This window comes from Trachurus trachurus (genome assembly GCF_905171665.1).
Source record: "Trachurus trachurus genome assembly, chromosome: 4".
In the NCBI taxonomy this organism is placed as follows: Eukaryota; Metazoa; Chordata; class Actinopteri; order Carangiformes; family Carangidae; genus Trachurus; species Trachurus trachurus.
The window spans coordinates 25777347-25797464 of NC_139898.1; the positions used below are offsets into that span (position 1 = coordinate 25777347).

A 20118-nucleotide genomic window follows, 5' to 3' on the forward strand; every position below is an offset into this window, starting at 1 on the left:
CAGAGCCAAGGGGGAGTCAGCAAAGGAGCCCATGCAGAATCAATTATTGGGTCGTTACGTACATAAGTAAGCCCGACAATGTCAAGGTTGTATGTTGTCAATAGGCCCTATAATCTTGACCTGCTTGTACATCACCTTGGAAATGCCTTGTTTAGTATGAATTATGACCAAATCAAATGACAGTTAAAGTAATTTTGTCTCTACAGATGTTCTTCAGAACCGTATAGATTCTTCGTTTAATTGCCATCATATTATAAGTGCATATTCCCCAAATGCTCACCGTTAAAGAGCCGTGTTAACCATCTTTTAGCAGACACTCTTATTAAGAAAATGGATTTTTCTTGTCAGCGTGGTGGCTGTTCACGTTGGTTTTGTTGTGTTGTATGCAGATGTGGCCCACGCTTCCCCTTTTCTCTGCCAACACAGGGATTCCACAGCATTTGATGAGCTATATACTCGCTTGTAATTGCAGCCAGAGGTTTCTTCAATATCATACAAGCTGAAAATGTTCAGACGTCAAGGACACAAGAAAGCAAACACATGAGCAAGCAGGCTACAGTCAACATGTGCAAACTATTAACTACCACTGCCAGTGTGATGTACTGCTTTTATGCCTCTGTTGCCTGTAGACTTTTAACTTAACTGCACTGCAAACTAGTCAGAAAAATGCACTGCTGCTTTATGGGTGTTAGTGTTTTAAGTAGCAGCAGTGGGTGAATGCAATACATGTGTAGGTGTCTGTATGTTCTGCATGTTGTCATCTATAGAAGGTGCAAATGTGGAAGAAACTGCTGTCAAACTGCGTTAATCTAGTAATGGCTTGATGTCTCTACTATTCAGTACAGGTTTTATTTTGTATATCAAAGTGATCTCATCTAAATCAAGCTGTTTCAGTTATCTAAACATAACCACACCTTAATCATAGAGGAGGGAGAGCTTAAAATGTGAGGCACTGACAAAATCATGATGTATTTTGTGTTTAGGTCTGAGAACTGTGAGTTTTCATATTAGCCACACAGTGCACACACACACATAAAACACATACACACCCATCTTCCTCCAAAACATAATGAATTTTTCTTTTCCTCCCTTTTCTTTTTAATCTCCCACTCTCTTTTTCTTTCTCTCCCTCCCTCTTCTCTCTCTCTCTCTTTTCTTCCAGGTCTCAAATCTATTATGAAGAAAAATGGTGTTGCTGACAAGCAGGGGAATAAAGGAGCCAAGAAAAACCTGAAGTTTGTTGGGGTGAATGGAGGGTAAAATCTTCTTTTCTTTTAATCTCCAAGTGATTAATAGGTTTATTGTGGGCTAGAGTGTGTTTTTGTGCGTTTTTATTTGTTGCTGCGCATGTTTTATGACTCTTAATTTTCTGTAGGGGAATGTACTGTACCCTTTGACATCTTTTGTGGTCAAAATAGCAGAGCAGTTACTTGTAATATTTTATTTTCTTCAGATTTGTAACCACAAAAGTACAGGGATTACATATCTCCACTTTTCTGAGTTGTCAGATTTAATAGTGCAAAGTGGCGTCGCCGGTGGGATTATCCAGTGAGCCACACACTGTGACTCCAGGTAATCTGGAGAGGTGGAGTTTGTCACATAGTAATACCTGGATATTTGTTTTTTCTTGCGAAAAGAGCAACAGTACAAGCAATCACATTTATGGCTTCTTAAATCCAAATATTCAGTAAAAGCACAGAACATTTTAGTGACACTCAGAAGTGTATACTGTATTTGCCTTATTGGATTTTCAAGCAGTAATATATCCCAGTTTTTTTGTTGTTGTTAGTAACAGTTACTTGTTAGCAAAATGAAGGCTGATAGTCACAGATCCTCAGGCTATTCAGGAAAAAATATTAATGATGTACAGTAATTGGTAATGATGAATCTCTTTTTAATTATCTTTCAGTTATTACAGTTTCTCATTGTTAATGAGTTCACCCACAGCCAACAATGAACTAAGTCCAGCTGTGTCTCAACCATGTACTTTATGTTGTTAAGTGTGTCATTAGGGAACACCTGAAGTGAACACTACACTGAATTTGACCTTGTTTCTTCCACTGCAAGAGTAAATGTGTGTACGTGTGTGTGTATGAAGATGTGTTGTACATTTTGTGAGGTGTGCGCGCATATTTTTATCGATGTTCATGATTCCTTAGTGCTTTGTGCAAAGGTGCTTATGCCAGCAATTGGAGGTGCTGGATGCATCGCAGGTTTGTGTGTGTCTGTGTGTGTGTGTGTTTGCAACTGTTCTCATAAAAGCTGATGAGTTTTAAGAAAGCAGATGGTAGTGGTTGGAAGAACAAAGGTATGTATCTAGGCAGGGAGATTATTCTTTCTGGCTCGTCTGATATAGTTATGCGCCTGCCTGGTGCTACAGTTATAACATGAAGCACCTGTATCCACACGTGTGTTTTTGCAACTTGTGAGGACATTCATTGCACCGACTAAAATTCCCTGGATGCTTTCCTCCAACCTCACACCATAACTTCGGCTCACCCTAAAACCAATTGCCTAAACTAAGTGTGAAGCTAAAGTCAACCAGAAACCAACGCAGAACCAAAATTAAGATTGATTTTGTGGGGAAGACGATGGAAAGTGCTTTCCCCATAAAAATCACTGTGCGCAGAGACATATAACGTAACAAACACACATTTGAAGATGAATAGAAAGCACACACAGCTACACACACACTGCATATACAGTAATTTTCTCATTTTATGCTCATGTGGCTTGACACTGATCTACATCTCTGTCAAAGCTATAGCAGTCAGGGGATTTTTCATCTTTTATATTTTTTTTGTATATCAGTCCTAATGGTAAGGCTGCTGAATAGAGCTGTGGGTGTTAGGTGCAATGTAATATGAGTCGCCAATATAATGGATCATAAGAGTAAAAGCAAAAGAGTTACTTCAATAGAGCAACTTTAATACTTAAGTAGATTGTAAAAATGTTTTTATTCTATAGATAATGAAACAGAGCCATTCTATTTTGTTTTCTCTATGTCATGTATTCCTCATCGCTTCTATGGACAGTCATGGCTGACATGCCTTGGTGGTATTAGCTTCTGTATTTCAAGGAAACAGCTGCCACCAGGAGATTTGTTTTATTCTCGCGTTTCTGTTCTTACATTCCTGAGCTTCACTGTTTTACGACCCGCTTCGCCTTTGCTTTGTTTTTTCAGAGCAAAGCGTTGTGATGAGGTCCGTTCCTCCCTCGCTGCTTCAGTAGGATCTGCAAACATATCCATTCCCCAGAACAAACAGCAAATTATCAGTGGTATTACAAAAGAGCCGTCGACTGCCATCGAGTTGCAGTCTCTTTTGCATTCTGAACATCTGTACCCAAGAAAATCTCCCCGTTTTCTGCGTCGCGCCGCTCGATTCCAAACTAAATTGAACATGTGTTATTTATAATGAGACAAGTGTCAGAGAACAATATTTTCTCTTGACTATCTTTAGGCTTCTGCCCGCACCAGGAAGTGGGCTGCTGTTTGTGTTTCTTCTCTGTGGATGTTCTACCCTATCTTTGTTCTCCCTTGAGCTCCTCTGGAATCCAGGGAATGTTGTGGCCCCTGAACGCCTCTTGTGGTGCGGTGTCTCCATGTGTGTGTGTGTGTGTGTGTGTGTGTGTGTGTGTGTCTACAAATAAGCATGAATCAGTGGCATTCAGTATACTTATCTGATCATTGGTCTCACAGGCGTTCCTTCATGATACACCTCAATGATCATCCACCTTCTCACACACACACACCTGGCGCTCTAAATATACCATCGGCCTTCCTCGCTGGACAAGGTTGCGTTATGTTTAAAGGTTCATATTCATGTGTTCAAACACACCTATGGACTTTTTTATGTATATGTTTAACTGTCTGAAGGATATTTTGGTTTTTTGAGGCCATGGCTGCGTTAGACAAGCATCCTCTTCATCTCACATCTGAGGTTTAGAAGGAAATGACCTGTTAGTATTTATCCAGCCTCAGCCAAAGTTTACTTGACTTGGCTTAGGTGTTTCATTGATGTGGCTGCTTATGTACATGCTCAATTTTATGTACATGCTTACTTTTAGTGAATAAACATAGGTCAACTCTTCCAAAGGCCAACTTTAAAAAATAAAAAATAACTTTTGATTGGTCTGTTTCTGTGAAAACGCTTCAGCAAGGAAGAAATATTTTTGGCTTATTTTGGTATCAAGGCTTAAATTAGAGCATATCTGCACTTGTTTGTGTCCTCCTCCAGCTATGAGACGACATCCAGCGAAGAGTCCAGTGGTGATGAGAAGTCAAAGGTGGGGGCGGAGGAGGAGGACAGCTCAGAGCCAGAGGTGGTGGAGAAGGAGAAGGAAAAGGAGCCTGAGCCTGAGCCTGAGCCACCAGAGAAGCCTGAGGAGGCAGCAGAGATCCAGGGAAAGGATGCAGAGGTCTCGGCTGAGGGAGGAGGTGCTGTGGCTGAGGAGAAGGAGGCTGACAGAGGCCTGCTGGATCCAGAGGGCAGCCTGGAGCTGCAGGAGGAGCAGGCTGACATGTGAGTCACACAGCTGAACTGGCAGTAAATGCATGTAGCCACCACCATCATAGCTTATATGTGCCTCCTCAGAAATGTAACTAGCCATCTGTGATGCCCTTCAGATAACTCAGAGTGCTTGTCAAGGCTGCAAGCAGTTTAGTAGAGCACACTGGAGAACACTAATTGACAATATCCTATCACTCAGATGGAAATACATCACTTGATTTGCACATAAAAACAAATCCACATAAACACATAGGATCAAACAAACTGGACAATCAGATGACATTTTCATTTTCAAAGTTTATTTCCCAAAAACTATTTATCAAAGAATATGCTAGTTAATTATGTTGGTAGTGTCACATTTTTATCAGGCTCATTAAAAAGTGCAGATTGTTGATATTATATAATAACCATCTGTGGAGGTTCTGCCATAATTGTGTAGCGTGTGGACATGAATACTAATATTAGTGCTTCAACTAATTGACTGATTAACGTCGGTGCTAAAACTAGTCTGTCGGTTGCACAGAAGTGGACTTAAGTGTTGCATGTCGGCACATTTCAACGCCTGAATGTGCACTTGTGGATACTTAGTCGCATCATCTCGACACATGTTACAGTATATAAAAAAAAGCTAGAATCGCAGTAAATGAGAGGAACGTAATCATGACGACTGCTCGTAATAGTCTCATATCCAGTAATGAAACGAGCTTCCCACCGTCGTGGCATTATAAACTAAACGACAGAATGAACTGTGTGTAGCTGTAATTAAAGCGTGATACAGTACTGTACGACCTCCTCCCGCTCCATGCAGGCGTAAAGGCGACAGTGAGTGTCAGGAAGGCACAAGTGAGCGCTTTGTTTAGTGTTCAGCTGCAGCCCACGTACTTTGTGTTGACCAGGTGCTGAATGACGCTGTATTATATATGGTGGGCCTCAAACACACACACACACAGAAAAAAATCCAATTAACACACACTCATACATCCCTACTTTCCTTTAATATCTTTCACAGACTCAGTGCCACACTTTACACACTTAAGCCTCAGTTTTATACACACTTTGATCCACATAGACATCAATCTAAAAGCTTCACACAACTTGCTCCTACACACTTAAGTATAAACTGCTCTCACTCTAATAGAGGTCTCAGACAGACACGCAGACACACATTCACACTTCATCCCCCGAAGAAGTGCCAGAGTATGTGGGACAATAAGCAAATAGCCGGCAGCGTCGTCCTCCTTGTCAGTGAATGATCACTTATCTGTCTCAGATGTGTGGACAGGGCTGAGGGCCGCGGGGCCGGATAGTAGATGGGGCCTCTGGGAGAAAGGAGTTATATTAAGCCATCACTCAGCACTGGTCTGATCATTCTTATGTGTGTGTGTGTGTGTGTGTGTGTGTGCCTGTGTGGTGCGCGTGCATGTATGAGTGTGTGTGTGTGTGTGTTAGCTGGAGGACACACAGTAGTACAGTACACACTGTGACCTATCCAGGCTTAGAGCGGCATGAGATGTACAGTATGACTGATTGTGATGGACGAGCAGTATGAGCTGGCCAGTGAATCAGTGTAAACTGTTACCACTGAGGTTTGCATGTGCTATCAATGTGTCAGACTGTTGACTGATGCGTGTGTGTGTGTGTGTGTGTGAGAGAGAGAAGCCCCCGCAAAGGCGTCTTTTATCTTTTGTTTTCATCCTGGGCAGAATTTACACACGAACCAGTAGTAGCTGTCTCTCTTGGCCATATGTTATCCAGACTTGATGGTATTTCCATATTTAAACTGGAGAAAGCAGTAAAGAAAACAATGGAAAGAACAGATGTGGGAAAAAAAAAATATTTCAAAATTTGTCAAAGATCGGCCACAAACCAGTTCTCCTTACCGTGTCGTCTGGTCTTTCTTCTCAGGGAGAAAGTTGACAAAGGATTTATAGACGCTTGCCTCTATGTGAAGGACCGAATGGAGGAGGTTTCATCCCCCGATAAAGAAATGGTAAAAATGTTTCCTTTTGATTCTGCAAAGTTGTGCGCAGTGAATCTGTGCTGATTCGTCTCCAAAAATAAGGTTTGTGTTTATTGAAACCATCCTCTAGGCTTTTCTAACTTGTCGTTTTTTCATTCTCTAAAAATTATTCTCTGTTCCTTTTCTAAATTTTTCCTCTGAAACAGAATTAAAAAACAATTTTTGTTTAGAGGAAAAAGCTTTGAGTTCTCCTCTGATGTTCTGATAGAGTTTTCTGACTTCAATGAATAGGATAATGTGGAGTAATGTGGTTTACAGCGCTTTCCCTCTGACTGAAAATGGAAACTACTCAACAACCCAATCAGAAAAACTGATGTTCTGGGAGCAATAAAACTGCAGCCACAGGCGGCTTTTACATTTATGTCTTTTATCTCTCTCTCTCTCTGCAGCGTCAGGTTTTGTTGGTGCTCTACCAGGAGTGGTTCAAGGTCTCCAGTCAGAAAGACTCGCAGGCCGATACCGTCACATTATACCTACGACAAGTGGGCTTGACCACGCCCACTCTGCTGCCGTACGTCGTCAACCTGACGGACGGTAACGGGAACATGGCCCTCCACTACAGCGTGTCGCACTCAAACTTCCCTGTGGTCAAACTGCTGCTGGACACCGGTGAGATGCAAATACACACACAGCTGGATTTACACACACACATGCAGACAAAAAAGGCGAGATATTGTGCTTCGGATTAGCTGCTGTGACTCTGCGTGAAATGTCTCCTGTTCCACTGTGTTGTGTTTGTTCAGGTCTATGTGAAACAGACAATGTGAACAAGGCCGGCTACACTCCGGTGATGCTCGCCGCTCTAACAGCTGCCGAGAGCCCCGACGACCTGGAGGTGGCACAACAACTACTGAGACTGGGGGACGTCGACGCTCGGTCCAGACAGGTATCACACCTAGAAATGGGCTCCTGCTGCTACGGTTGTGGGACTAGACTAGACTAGAAAATCAAGGGACTCGCTGTAATGTAATGTATGAGATGTTGCTGCTGTTGTTGTTGTTGTTGTTGTCAAGGAAGCTGAATTGCGGGCACAGTAAGTATGGGAATTTATTAAATCCTCCGGGGAAATCAGGGGGATGCTGGGACATTTTCATAAAGTGGGTCACTTTACAGGAACACACACAACATCAGCTGTTTTCTCTCATCTAGTGGGAAGCAAACTGAACTGATAAGCAACAACGGATAACAGTTTTAGGCTACACGGGCGTGTTGAGGTCGCAGGAGCTCTCAAGTTTTGTCAGTATAGTTTTAAATAATCTGCATTCAGACGTCTCGTTAATTATTAGTTGCTCCAGAAAAAAAAAGGTTCAGATCTCCTGAATCTGTTTTATCTTCTTCCTCCCTCCACTTCACTTCATATCTCTCCTAATCTCTCCCCCCCCGCCCCTTCACACATCCCCTCTCTCTCACTGTTTGCTTCTAATTCGCTGTGTTTCTCGCTCTCCTTCTCTAGGCAGGCCAGACGGCTCTTATGCTTGCAGTGAGCCACGGCCGTGTTGCCATGGTGAAGCTGCTCCTGAGCTGCAACGCAGATGTAAATGCCCAGGACCGCGAGGGATCCACGGCCCTGATGTGCGCCTCCGAGCACGGACACACGCACCTCGTCCGTCTGCTGCTGGAGACAGGCCGCTGTGACATCACCCTGAAGGACAAGGTACGGTACAGTGACGGCGTGGTGGCGTTGTACTGTAAAAGTTTAAATTACACCTTCAACTGGATTATTGTAAGATCAAAATGTTTCGGTAACACTTTACTTGAATGCGTGTTTATAAAACTGACATAACACTGTCATAACCATGACATAACACCTGTCATAAACATCAATGAATACTTATGACAGCTGTCATTAAGTGTCATTTGGTAAGTTTTGTCACTTTTGATGCAAAGTTGACATTGTTTGAGATGTCCTTGTTATGAGAACTTAAAATCTTGGCAATTAGGTCCGCTATGACAGGTTATGTTGTCTTTATGTCAACTTCTCATAACAAGGACATCTCAAACAATGTCAACTTTGCATCAAAAGTGACATAACTTACCGAATGACACTTAACGACAACTGTCATAAGTATTCATTGATGTTTATGACAGGCGTTATGTCATGGTTATGACAGTATTATGTCAATCTTATGAATATTCAAGTAAAGCGTTACCAATGTTTCTGAGTGTGTTCCCCAAGTGACATACAATAAATCTGTCCTCAAAATAGTTTCTTATAATGTAACAGGACATAAAAAGAACATATTTATTGGCTTTCACCAATGCACATCTATATTTTGCTTGACTGCTCCACTGATGTTTGAGCATGTAGCCTCATGGGTGAACTGTCGCCTTAGTGTGTTGCCAAGCTTATAATAGTGTTGTATAAATAACAGAATATAGCTCAACCACATCAAGTATGCTCGTGTGTTTAAAAACCGTGTATAAAACAACAAAGTCAAATCAAGAGCGGCTCTCTGCAGATGAAAACATGGCTTCACCTCTAACCTCAACAGAAGTTAATTTAGCGAGTGGCGAGAAAGACTTTGGTTTAATTTTGAAAAGGTTAAGTCCTCCAGAGATATCAAGGATGGCTGCTTCATATCAACACCTACTTATTTTCTGCTTGTACCACAGGAGTGGTCACATGGCTCCTAGTGCCTGACTCACAGTGTAGAGCTTAGGCTTCCCTTAAAGGAATAGTTCACCAAAAAATGAAATTCATTTCATTATTGACTCACACTCATGCTGATGAATACTCCGGAGTAGTAGTAGTCAAAGTTCATCTGGAGACCCGGGAGGGGGGTTCGTAGTTCCAAAAAATCCTTATATGACACAAAAAGGTCCATAAAAACCTTGTAATATTCCTCCAGCCTAAACAGTCCTGCGTGAACGTGAGGTACATTCAATACAGGACTGTTTAGGCTGTAAAAATGTCCTAAATGATATCGTTTCAAGTAAACACTGGACTATATCCCTTCAGGACACTTGGATTGCAGTGGACGAGCAGTAAGGAGGAATATTACAAGGTTTTTGTGTAGTTTTATTGACCTTTTTGTGTCGGGCGCTATTGACTCTCATATAAGGATTTCGTTGGACTACAAATCGACCTCCCGGGTCTCCAGATGCACTTTGAGGAATAAAAAACTACTTCAGAGTATTCATCAGCATGACGGTGAGTCAATTATGACTGAATTTCATTTTTTGGTGAACTAGTCCTTTAACATTCAGTAATAGGTGTCCAGTAAAGGAAGGTACAGTACAGCTATACAGTCAATTAATTGATTCCCCTATACTGTTGATCCCCCAGTGGGCTTTTCCATTGCAAACAATCCTGTAAACACTGATGCAACACTGCTGGTGCTCATGTAACATCTGATAAGCCCCGCCCCCTCACCTGAATCCACCTGTGGGCACTGATTCTAGTTACCACAGGATATGACCAGATGCCTCTTGTAGGTTATTTGCTGTGCGACACCATGATGACACATGAGCACACTCTATATTTAGGGGCAGTGATGAGAAAACATCATTTAAAAACCGAAAACAAAATAATCAGCTTTGTTGAATTATGCCATGTTGAATTATATGCTGGCAAGTCAAGCAGCTTCTTTAACAGGTTGATGCAATTAACACATAGTATAATGCAGAGCAGCCAGTCACACTGTTCTGAGACATCTGCGTCCCCATGAGACAAGATGTCTCGCTCAGTGTGCAGCCCCTGTCTGCTCTAGTTTGCTGTAATCTCTAATCTGTAGTCTTTAATGAAAAGAATAAATGGAAACCACAGAGACAACCAGTGAGAGTGATGCAGGAAGTTACAAACAGCGTTGTAGAACATTGCCAGTTTACTCAGCCATGAACATTTATAGCTGTGGCTCTTGACTGATGTCTCAGTGTCGAGCACAAAACCCATCTTAAGACTAGAAAGAGATCTTAGAGGTGTGTTGTGTTAGGAATGTTATTCACAGTGACACAAATAAAGCTTTATCTCTCTCATTTTGACATTTGCTGAGGTATCAGTCCTCTAATTTTGGATCCAACCAGCTGGATGGTATCCTCTGACATGAAAAAGTAGCAGCATAAAACACTGGAGAAAATTATCTATTAGTGTTCCTGCTCTTAGAGTGACGAGCAGACAGATATTTTTCATGTTACAGCAAAATTTGAGACAAGAAATGCTCTAGATGCCTATTAGTGCAGGTACAACTACATGCTGGGAACAATACAACACTATAAGGGCTTTATAACTGAGGATATTGGCTATGGATGCAACAAAAACCAGTCTTTGAACAATTACTTCATTTAATGAATAAATAAAATGTTGGGGCAGACATTAAAGCCACGGTCTCACTTTTGATTAGAGGTTTTAGTCAAACTTGAAATAACTGTGTGCCAAGATAAAGGCCTTTTAACACATAGTCCCCAAATTGCAGAGGTGCAGAATTAATTGGACACTTGGCTACTAAATGTTTCATGGTGCAACTGTGTGTTATGTCAAAAGTTGGTTCATGCAAAGAAGAGCTCACACTTTTGACTGAGGCTGAGAGTTTAGTTTAGTTTATGGTTTAATAAGTTTAAGTTGTATCAGGGGCAATGTACAACATAACATTAGTCTCAAAATGAGAGAAGATGCTTTGTAACAGATTTAGCTCACTAGCTACTTTCCATCCGTAGTCCCTTGGCAGGTGAGTAAGAACAATAAAAAGATAAAAAAAATTGTCAATTTACATAACAAAACATCCATATCCATGAGCATATATACACCTGCTCACACATTACAAACATTCAGGTACAAAACATATTTCATAACAGAAGGAAATAGGAACATACAGTTATTAAAATACTTCATTAGACAAAGTTTAAAAAAAATAATAATTTAGGTTTAAGATTAATACTGACATGACTGGTTTCTTAGGATCCATTAGGAGAGCTGTTGTTTAGATTCAGGTGGAGCTGTAGGAAGAGTAAAGAGGTGATCGAGCAAACGAAGAAGATAATAATGAGGATAAAAATCAATCAGAGAGATGCCAAACGTGGCTGGATTGCCAAAATCAATAGTTGGGTAAGTTTTGAGAAAGGAAAAGTTCTGTGACTGACTGATGAAACCAGAATCAGCCTCAATCAGCAAGATGGAGTGGGGGGAAAGTGTCTAAAAAAAAAGGAAAAGAGGAACAGCTCGTGACCTAAAACCACCACCTCATCTGTCAAACAAGGTGCTGGTTCTGTTATGACTTCCTCCTGTGCGGCTGCCAACCGAAGTGCCACACTTGCGTTTATTGATTATTTCACTTTCTGATGGAAGCAACAGGACGAATGCAGAGAGGTGCACAGGAGCACTCAGTGTGCTCAGGTTCAGCCAAATGGATCAAAACAACATTAGACAACATTTCATCGTTCAGCAGGACGACCGAATATGAGCAGCCAAAGAGCTTCTCGGGGTGAATATGTGGAATATACCCCGGACTGGCTCAGTCAATCAGCTGATCTTAATCTGATTTAAGGGCCCTGCCTACAACAAGCTGGAGCTCAGGGTGGGTGAGGTGGAGGCCTGGGAACGACTCACCAGGGAAAGATACAAAGCTGCTGATGGGTCAAAGACTTTAACACTTTGATCATGTTTGAATTCATGTTCATCATATTACTTTTCAACCCCTCACCTTTGACCTCATCTGTGTTAAAGGCCCACATCTTCCTCACAGTTCTTTCTATATGCAAGTGAGTCTGCTTAAATTAAACCCCTGAGACTTGACACTTTAATGTAGTGTCTCTTATTTCAGTTTAAATTGAATGTGCTCAGGCACAGAGCCTGAACTAAGAAATATATATAACTGTCCGAATATTAAATAAAATTGCAGTATGCGTGGGATCATAAAGGAGTTACTGTAGAATATCCTTATATTAAATGACAAAATGTTAGATTTTGTAAGCATTGGAGCATTTCCTCCATTTCCCTTTCATGACATCCTAAAAAAAACCTCCCCGGGCTTATGATTCAACTCTGGTTTATTATACGGGCAATTTCTGCATGATGCAAAAGGAGCTTACCAGGATACTATTACAGTCTTTGTGGCACGTTCTGATGTTTGATTTTGGAAGTGATTTTATTAGATCAGATTTACAGCAATGCAACAAATCTCAAGCTCCACCGTGTTTTGTGAGAGGCTGAATGCTGACACCTCTACTGTATCCAGTTGACTGAGCCCAGCTCTGGATCAGCATCAGGCTCGCTGCTGCACCATGTACCTGTGTAACCGTGATGGCCAGTCACTGCAGAAAGAGCAACGCAACACTGCCACTGTCAGGATAAGAACAGTCACTGCAATGTTTTTTTAATATAAAAACTTAACCCCTCTAACTCTCTGTTCTCCCTCAGAATAATCAGACCGCGGTGTCGGTGGCAGAAGGAGCCTCTCACCAAGACATAGTCGACCTTCTGACGGGCCAAACTGAGGCCGTGGCCTCCGAGGCCTCGTCTACAGACCTCGTCTGAGCCGGACCGACCACCTTCGCTCTTCCAAACCACTCTCAGCCTCGACCCTCTGTGCACCAACACCGAGGGCCGGTGAAAAAGATAGAGACACACTAATACAGGACATAACATCTGTTTGACCAGTGCAAAAAGTGGATATACTCTGTTTACCAAGGAATTATGGGAGCTCACATACTTAAAAAAAAAAAAAAAAAAAAAAACCTCTGTGACTGTGGAGCATCCTGCAGTGAACGCCCACATGTTTCTTCCATGTCTCTGCCAACATGCCCTGTGGGTGTTTATGGATATGCTGCATCAACCACTCAGTGGACAGACATAACAAAAAAAAAGGGGGCTGGTCAGGTTGACGACAAAAACGTTGCCATAGTGACAAGTATGATCGACAGGAAGTAACACAGGGGACAGAGGGAGAATATACATGGAAGAAGAGATACTCTGACGAACTGCTGCTTCTTATCATCAAACTAGCTTGTCAAGCAAAATACTAAGCACATGATCTACCTTTCAATATATAAATATATATATAATATTAAATATGACATGATTTCTATTTTTTTTTTCCTTTTCATTTATGTCATTGACATCGTCCTTTTCATATCTGGACATAAGCCATTATTGAGAACATAGTATATGTAGAATGTTATTCTAACAGATTATAATCATATACAAACACAGAAACTGTATTTTCTACTGCACTTTTTTATTGTTTGTGTACAGTAAAATCATCCTCTAATAATCGGTGTCCAGAAGAAATGATATGTCCAAGAGTATAAATTACAACCTAACTTAATAGAGTAGAACTTCTGGTCTAATCTCCCATCGTTCAGTCAAGTGCATCTTTGGCATCATTCAGCGTATTGTTTTTGACGTATATATTTTTCACATCTGACATGGGTGATGATCATCTGTGAAATATTGAAAAACAAATGGTTTGGTCGGAGATCAAATGTTTTCCGTTGGATAAAGAAGAAATTATGATTTTTGTTTTATAACCAGAATATAACCAGACAAAAAGACAAAAGAGAAAAAGTCTTCTGATAAGGAGATGGTTCTGTCCTGAAGGTGCTGCATGCAATTACACAGTTACTCCCCCTGCTGGTTGTCTTGTAGTACTAAACAACAGTATGTTGTAATACTGTCTGTTCTCATGATTGACATCTCTCTCTCTCTCTCTCTCTCTCTCTCTCTCTCTCTCTCTCTTCCTCTCTTTCTCTCTCTCTTTCTGTCTCAGTCTCCGTCCCACAAGTTCGAATATAACGTATGTCTTGTTCATCTGCCTGTTTCAAATCAAATCATGTATGCAACTGCTACAAAATGCACAAAGAATGTCAGGCTGGCTGTGACACATTCCAAGATGAGAAAAAAAAAATTAATATGTAGCAAGTCTTAACTGTACCGGCATGGATCATGGGACTAACAGAGACATATAGGCTGCCGGTGGCTGCAGCAGATAATAGCCACATGTTATGTGACACATGATAATTATCACTGAGAAAATCCTGAACACAAAAAATCAGATTTGCCTGTTTTCAAATTACTTCCTCACTTTTCCATCCTCTTCCTGTCTCCAGGCATTCATATCACCCCAGAGCAAAGGATGTTATTTTTGTTATCAGTCTAAGATGAAGCAATATAAATGGGATACGACCCTTTCAGTCAAAAAAAAAAAATACACGAGGGAGGGTGAGTGGCTTTGGTCTCGCCTTAATCAGATGACAGTCCTACATCAGAGGAGATGTTTTTCAGGGAGAGTGGCCTTTTTTTCTCCTGTTTACCGCAGAGCTACACCCATATTCCTAAAGTATCTTAAAAGCTGGAGTACTGCTCTGATGAAATGTTTACAACTCAGCATTTCCCCCCCACCCACACACACACACACACCCGGCGACCACTGCAGGTGTCAAACACAGGTTAAAACGTTTACAAGACACCAAAAGGGATCAATACATTTGACCTGTAACTGATGGTGGTCTCTGGCTCGTCATCTTTGAGAAAACCACTGTTTATATGTGACCCTCAAACTGAGTAAAACTAGTTTTTTAGGCTCACTGACAGTGGAGTTTAAAGGGAAAAAAAGGGGAATACCACTCAATATAACAACTGCCATATGTGTGGTCTGTGACAGTCCAGTCTGCATGTCAGAAAATAAGTCACTTTCTACAGAGGCAGCACTCCGCTTTGATCACAATGAGCTCTTTTGGTTTATAATTACACAAACCTGACATCTAAGCTGTTGTTTTATTTAGCAAGAATCCATATTTATTGGTTTCCCCTGCCTCTGTAGCGCTGTCTTGTGAGCTATCTGTTATCTGCAGTGTGGCCTGACCACTGACCCTGCACCAGTACTCTCATTCCAGGACACTTTATAAATATGGGTGCTTACATGGGACTATAATATGTGGACTGACATGAAGATAGACTTATTATATTATATATTATATTATATAATTGTGGCTGCAACAGTAAGGATTTTTCAACAGTGGCTTAGTAATCAGGTCATCCATCGTCATTTGTTGTCGAGTCACAAAGTAGCACAGATTCCTTCAACACTGAGGCTGCGTTTACACAGGATCAGCAAATCTGAATCTGAACTCTGTGCAGCACGTCGGATCACCGTTGGCTGTCTGTACACACACTACCAAGGGCCACAAATGAGAGTGTGTGTAGCCTCCCACAACACAACACGACACAACACATACAGCTATCAGATGATCTGATCCGCGCTGCGACAAGTGTATCTGGTGTATCTGGTCTTCCGTGCCTGTGTATTAAGTCTTAAACCACATCCATATGTTTAATCCAGTGTGACCCAGATGTAATAAGGTTTCATAACTGGCTGATGACCAAAGACCTGAAATCAAATCTGTTTCACATGGGGTTAAATATATAAATATATATTATAAAATATTATATTATATTATATTTTATCTGTTCCTGTAATTCCAGCCAAATACGTGTACATACAGTATTGTGAAGAGTATATAACAAGTATTGTCTGACAGTTTGCTCTAAAAATGATATTAAGTATTTATTCCAAATGCTATATTTTTTACCATATATATAGTATACTTATGTATGCATGGACAAATATTCCAGTGATTCTGTGGGAGGGGGCTCTGGATGGTGAAATTATGCTGAGTGTCCCTGATGATGTGATTATTTGGCTTAACGTTGGATGGCTGGGTGGTACAGTGGTTAAATGTGTGATCTGATGAGGTAGTTGACTGTCATTTGTGCCCTTTAAATTAACGCTACCTTAGACATTTTGTGGGGAAATTATGAAGCAGATCCGACACTGGTCTAAGCTCTAAGGGCGACATCTCCCTCGTTTAAATACCCGTCTGAAAATCTGAGACTGTGTACATGACAGAGTCAAATGTATAAAAACCTGTACCTCTGTAATATTCCTTGTACAACGGGCTTGTATGTTACAAACCAGAGAACTACTTCTAAATAAATAAATATTAAGATTTAAAAATGTTTAATGCCTATTTCATGTTGTCCTATTTCCAACAGCACATCAACAGCTACAGCAAAGGGTTATTAGTTACTGATTAATTAGCAAAAAAGCCTCCTACATATTCATATTCACGCTCTCAAAGTAACGCAAGTCAGCAAGAGTAGCTACACCTTCTCTTACTTCTATATAGTAGCCTACTAAAGTAATGCAATTAAATGCTTTGAGTGTTTTTTAATGTAAATTCTTGTTCGTTTACAACAGAAACAGTTTTTAATCAGCCAAATCAGGTCTATTTTAAACACAGCATAGCACCAAATCATAAGAGAACTTCTCTAGGGCACCTTTCAGCTACAGCAGGTCTAGACCTCACTTATTATTATTTACAGAGACTTATGAATATTTCCCCATGTGACAGTGGCCAGGTTAAAAGCTCACTTTTGTCCAGGTAAAAAAAAAAAAAGTTCCAGGTTTTCAATAAAAAACATGTTGTGGGTGGTTTATAATAAAATAATAATTGTAGCTGTGGGTTAGGGTTAGGTTATGTGATGGTAAAGCTGTGTAAAACACAACATGCACAGGCACAGGCTTTCACTTTTATCAGGTAGCGTTCAGGAATATTAATGGATTATTCTGAATCTAGTGCATAATGTTTAGGAAAACAGAAACCATGATAATAATAACGAAAGACAGACAACCAAGAAAAGAATAATTCATATAAACAAGGACATGGCTGTAACCAATATTAAAATATGTTAGGGTAAGGGTTAACAATCACAAATCCAGACTCTAAAGCCCCTCTGAGTCTGCTGAAAAGTCGGTGAGTAGTATGTGCATTATGCATATGGGCCCCAGTTCTTATGTAATCATATGTTGTAATGTGAAAAAGTGACCAGCAGATGGTGGTAGCACTGTGCAGAAAGAACAGAGGAGCTGAGGGAAAACAAGTCCCCTTCTCCTAAATGTCTAGAAATCCAAAGTCAGAAGCAACTGGATTCACTGTGGGTTTCTTCGTGTTATTTCATCTCTCACCCAGAAGACTCCGTATCTTCAGTCCTGCCCGAGTCTGGAGGTCACAAGTATTTACACTGATGTGAGGTAAAGCCACAGGTGAAAACCGTTATCATCGATCATCGGAGTGAAGCTGCCAGCATATACGTAGGCCTTTGAGTTGCCTCCGCCTCAATATACATCATCTGGATGATTGAGAATCTTCTCTGACCTTTCTAAGCAGTGAAGTGTGATCAAGACAGTAATGAGAAAATGTCAACCCTTAATCAGCAGAGGGAGAGGTTTCTCTAATGTGTACTCATAAGTACTTAGCAATAGCACATCGTGAAAATACTAGTGAAAATCCTGCATTCAAAATTTGATTTATGTTAAATTTAACATGGAGCAGATATGAACTGTTTTCCCTACCTTTCAAGTCGTATAATCTGAAAACAGTGCATTATGTTTTATAGAAGTTGCTGTTGTGCTTTGTTGTCTGACAAGTCAGTCGTAAAAGTAATAATAATTATAGCCAAGTATGTACATAATTGCCTTAAAAATGTAATGAAACACAAGTATAAAGTAGTTTATAATGAACTGATGTAAAAAAAAATTATAATAATAATCAAATAAAAAATAAAAAACACAGTAAAGTAAAAAAAAAAACAAAAAAAAAAAAAACATATAGTCCAGCACTGGCCTATTGAAGTTTGCTATCAGTAGATACAGAGACTCACATTAAGTGCATTGTACTTTATATAAGGGAGACAATACTCTCACTCACTCAGACCACCTGTCAACCTTGACGGCACCAATGACAAACATTTCTGGATTAACTCTGAAAGGACAGACAGTCCGTCCTCTCTGTAGCACTGACTTCTCCACTTTAAACATAGCAGCCAACATAATGGACAATTAGACGTGCCAGTCATTAGATAACTTTGATTATTATGCCACATTAACTGCTTGATTTCCTCAGGGACAATGTCTGCACGGAGGCACCTGCTATCAATAGACTCCGTGTCCTTCTGTCTCAAGTATTCCCCTTTTGTTCATGTGGCTGCCTGAGCCAACACAGAGGACTCGGTTTGGCTCATTTTTGATTTCATTAATTAGTAGATTTGTAAAAATTTGCTCCACAATTTGCTCTCCAATTTTTTTTCAAGCTTTTAAAGTCACACAAGACTAAATATTCATGTAAAAATACAGCTGTTCTATCACTCAAAATTACCGCTGGGGCCGCTGCAATACCGAAGACCGTCTCATCTCCACTAATGAAGACAGGGGTTTTCTGCTCTTTCAAGTGCCGGTTTGGCAGATATGAAAGGATCACAACTTCAGGGGAATACAGGCAAGACTTAAATCAGTCAAGGAGCACTTTAACATGACTTTAACAAGCATAAAAACAGCTATAAAGACTGTTATGGGTGTATATATAGACTTTTCTTTCAAATCTTTCCTCATCCTTCCTAGAAAAGTGTGATCATACCAGATATTATACAACTAGAGGACACTTTATAGCTATTTATAGTTTTACCTAAGCTGCAGCTTAGCTAACACTGTTACACAACATGAAGTCATAATGTGCATTACTTTTTCTTGGAAACCTTGATGTTACCGTGAATCGGTATCGGAAATGACGACAACACGCTATTGGAGCTATCTGGTTAGTATTTCAACTTCACTGGAAGAAATAAAAAGGGAAATGGAAGTTTGATGTTGAAATCACATTTCTTCTAAACAGATGTGCTAACAATGGATATATAGCGGTATGAATACAAGAACGAGCCGATGCCAGAGCTGGACCAGGGTAATTGAAAAAATAAAACCACCTCTTTTGTTGTTATGAGGCAGTTGTACCCAATCTTTTTAAACTAATGGATGATTTCAAAAAAGCTGGTGAAACACATCCAAGGCTGTGATAGTATTTAAGACTCTCCTTTAATTTCTTCCTGTTGCTAATCAATAAATGTCATCTTTTAGTGTGCAATCAGACTGAGATAACACACAAGTCTGGCTGCTCACGACATAAAAGTTTCTACCATTGTCTTCTCATAGTGCTAAACTTTAATATGAAAACATTTTTTCTTTTCAATAATTTCGTCTTTTGCTTTTGACCAAATTTTTCAGCCCACTTGCAAAACCTTCGTGGCCCACAGATTGTGAGCCACTATTGTAAGGGATTACTATTACAATTATTTTCTCCATTGAAATGGCCGCATTGATCGAACCAGACGGATTCATTTCTACAGGAAACAGATGGCTGTTAATCACAAACTGAGAGGAAGAGAGTGATTTGCTCTTAACTGAAGTGGGTGATGTGTTGGTGCCATTTTTGAGTTGTTCCAGCTGCAGTAATTACTGTACATACGCACAGAACACTGCCTGCTGCTTTATGCGTATGCATACATACAACGTGTGTGGATGCACAAACACACATATTGTAAGGGAATTCAGAATTTCCCCATTCGCTTTTCGTGGTATTCCCATACAGTAGGATTGCTTGAGAGAGGATAATGAGTAAAAATGATTTTCTCTGCTAATCGCCTCCTCTTTGGAAACCAGGGGATTGCAAAGATGAAGACTCATCGGGCTGGTTGCAAATCAGCTTGGTGATACATCGGGGTCTAACCCACCTGTCTCAGCAGGTAAGAAGTCTAATTTAATTTAT

General features: G+C 40.4%; 1 protein-coding gene across 2 annotated transcripts in view; it reads left to right on the plus strand.

The window, feature by feature from the left end:
* The window catches only part of kank4 (KN motif and ankyrin repeat domains 4), a 71153-nt gene extending 58017 nt beyond the window's left edge, over positions 1–13136 (plus strand). For both annotated transcript variants that reach the window (XM_083969497.1, XM_083969496.1), the window contains exons 4-10: positions 1163–1256; positions 4239–4523; positions 6417–6501; positions 6921–7140; positions 7275–7417; positions 7985–8185; positions 12884–13136. In XM_083969497.1, the coding sequence (XP_083825623.1) occupies positions 1163–1256; positions 4239–4523; positions 6417–6501; positions 6921–7140; positions 7275–7417; positions 7985–8185; positions 12884–13000 (1145 nt within the window). In that variant the 3' untranslated portion in view covers positions 13001–13136. The remainder of the gene's footprint in view (positions 1–1162; positions 1257–4238; positions 4524–6416; positions 6502–6920; positions 7141–7274; positions 7418–7984; positions 8186–12883) is intronic.
* The last annotated feature ends 6982 nt before the right edge of the window (positions 13137–20118 follow it).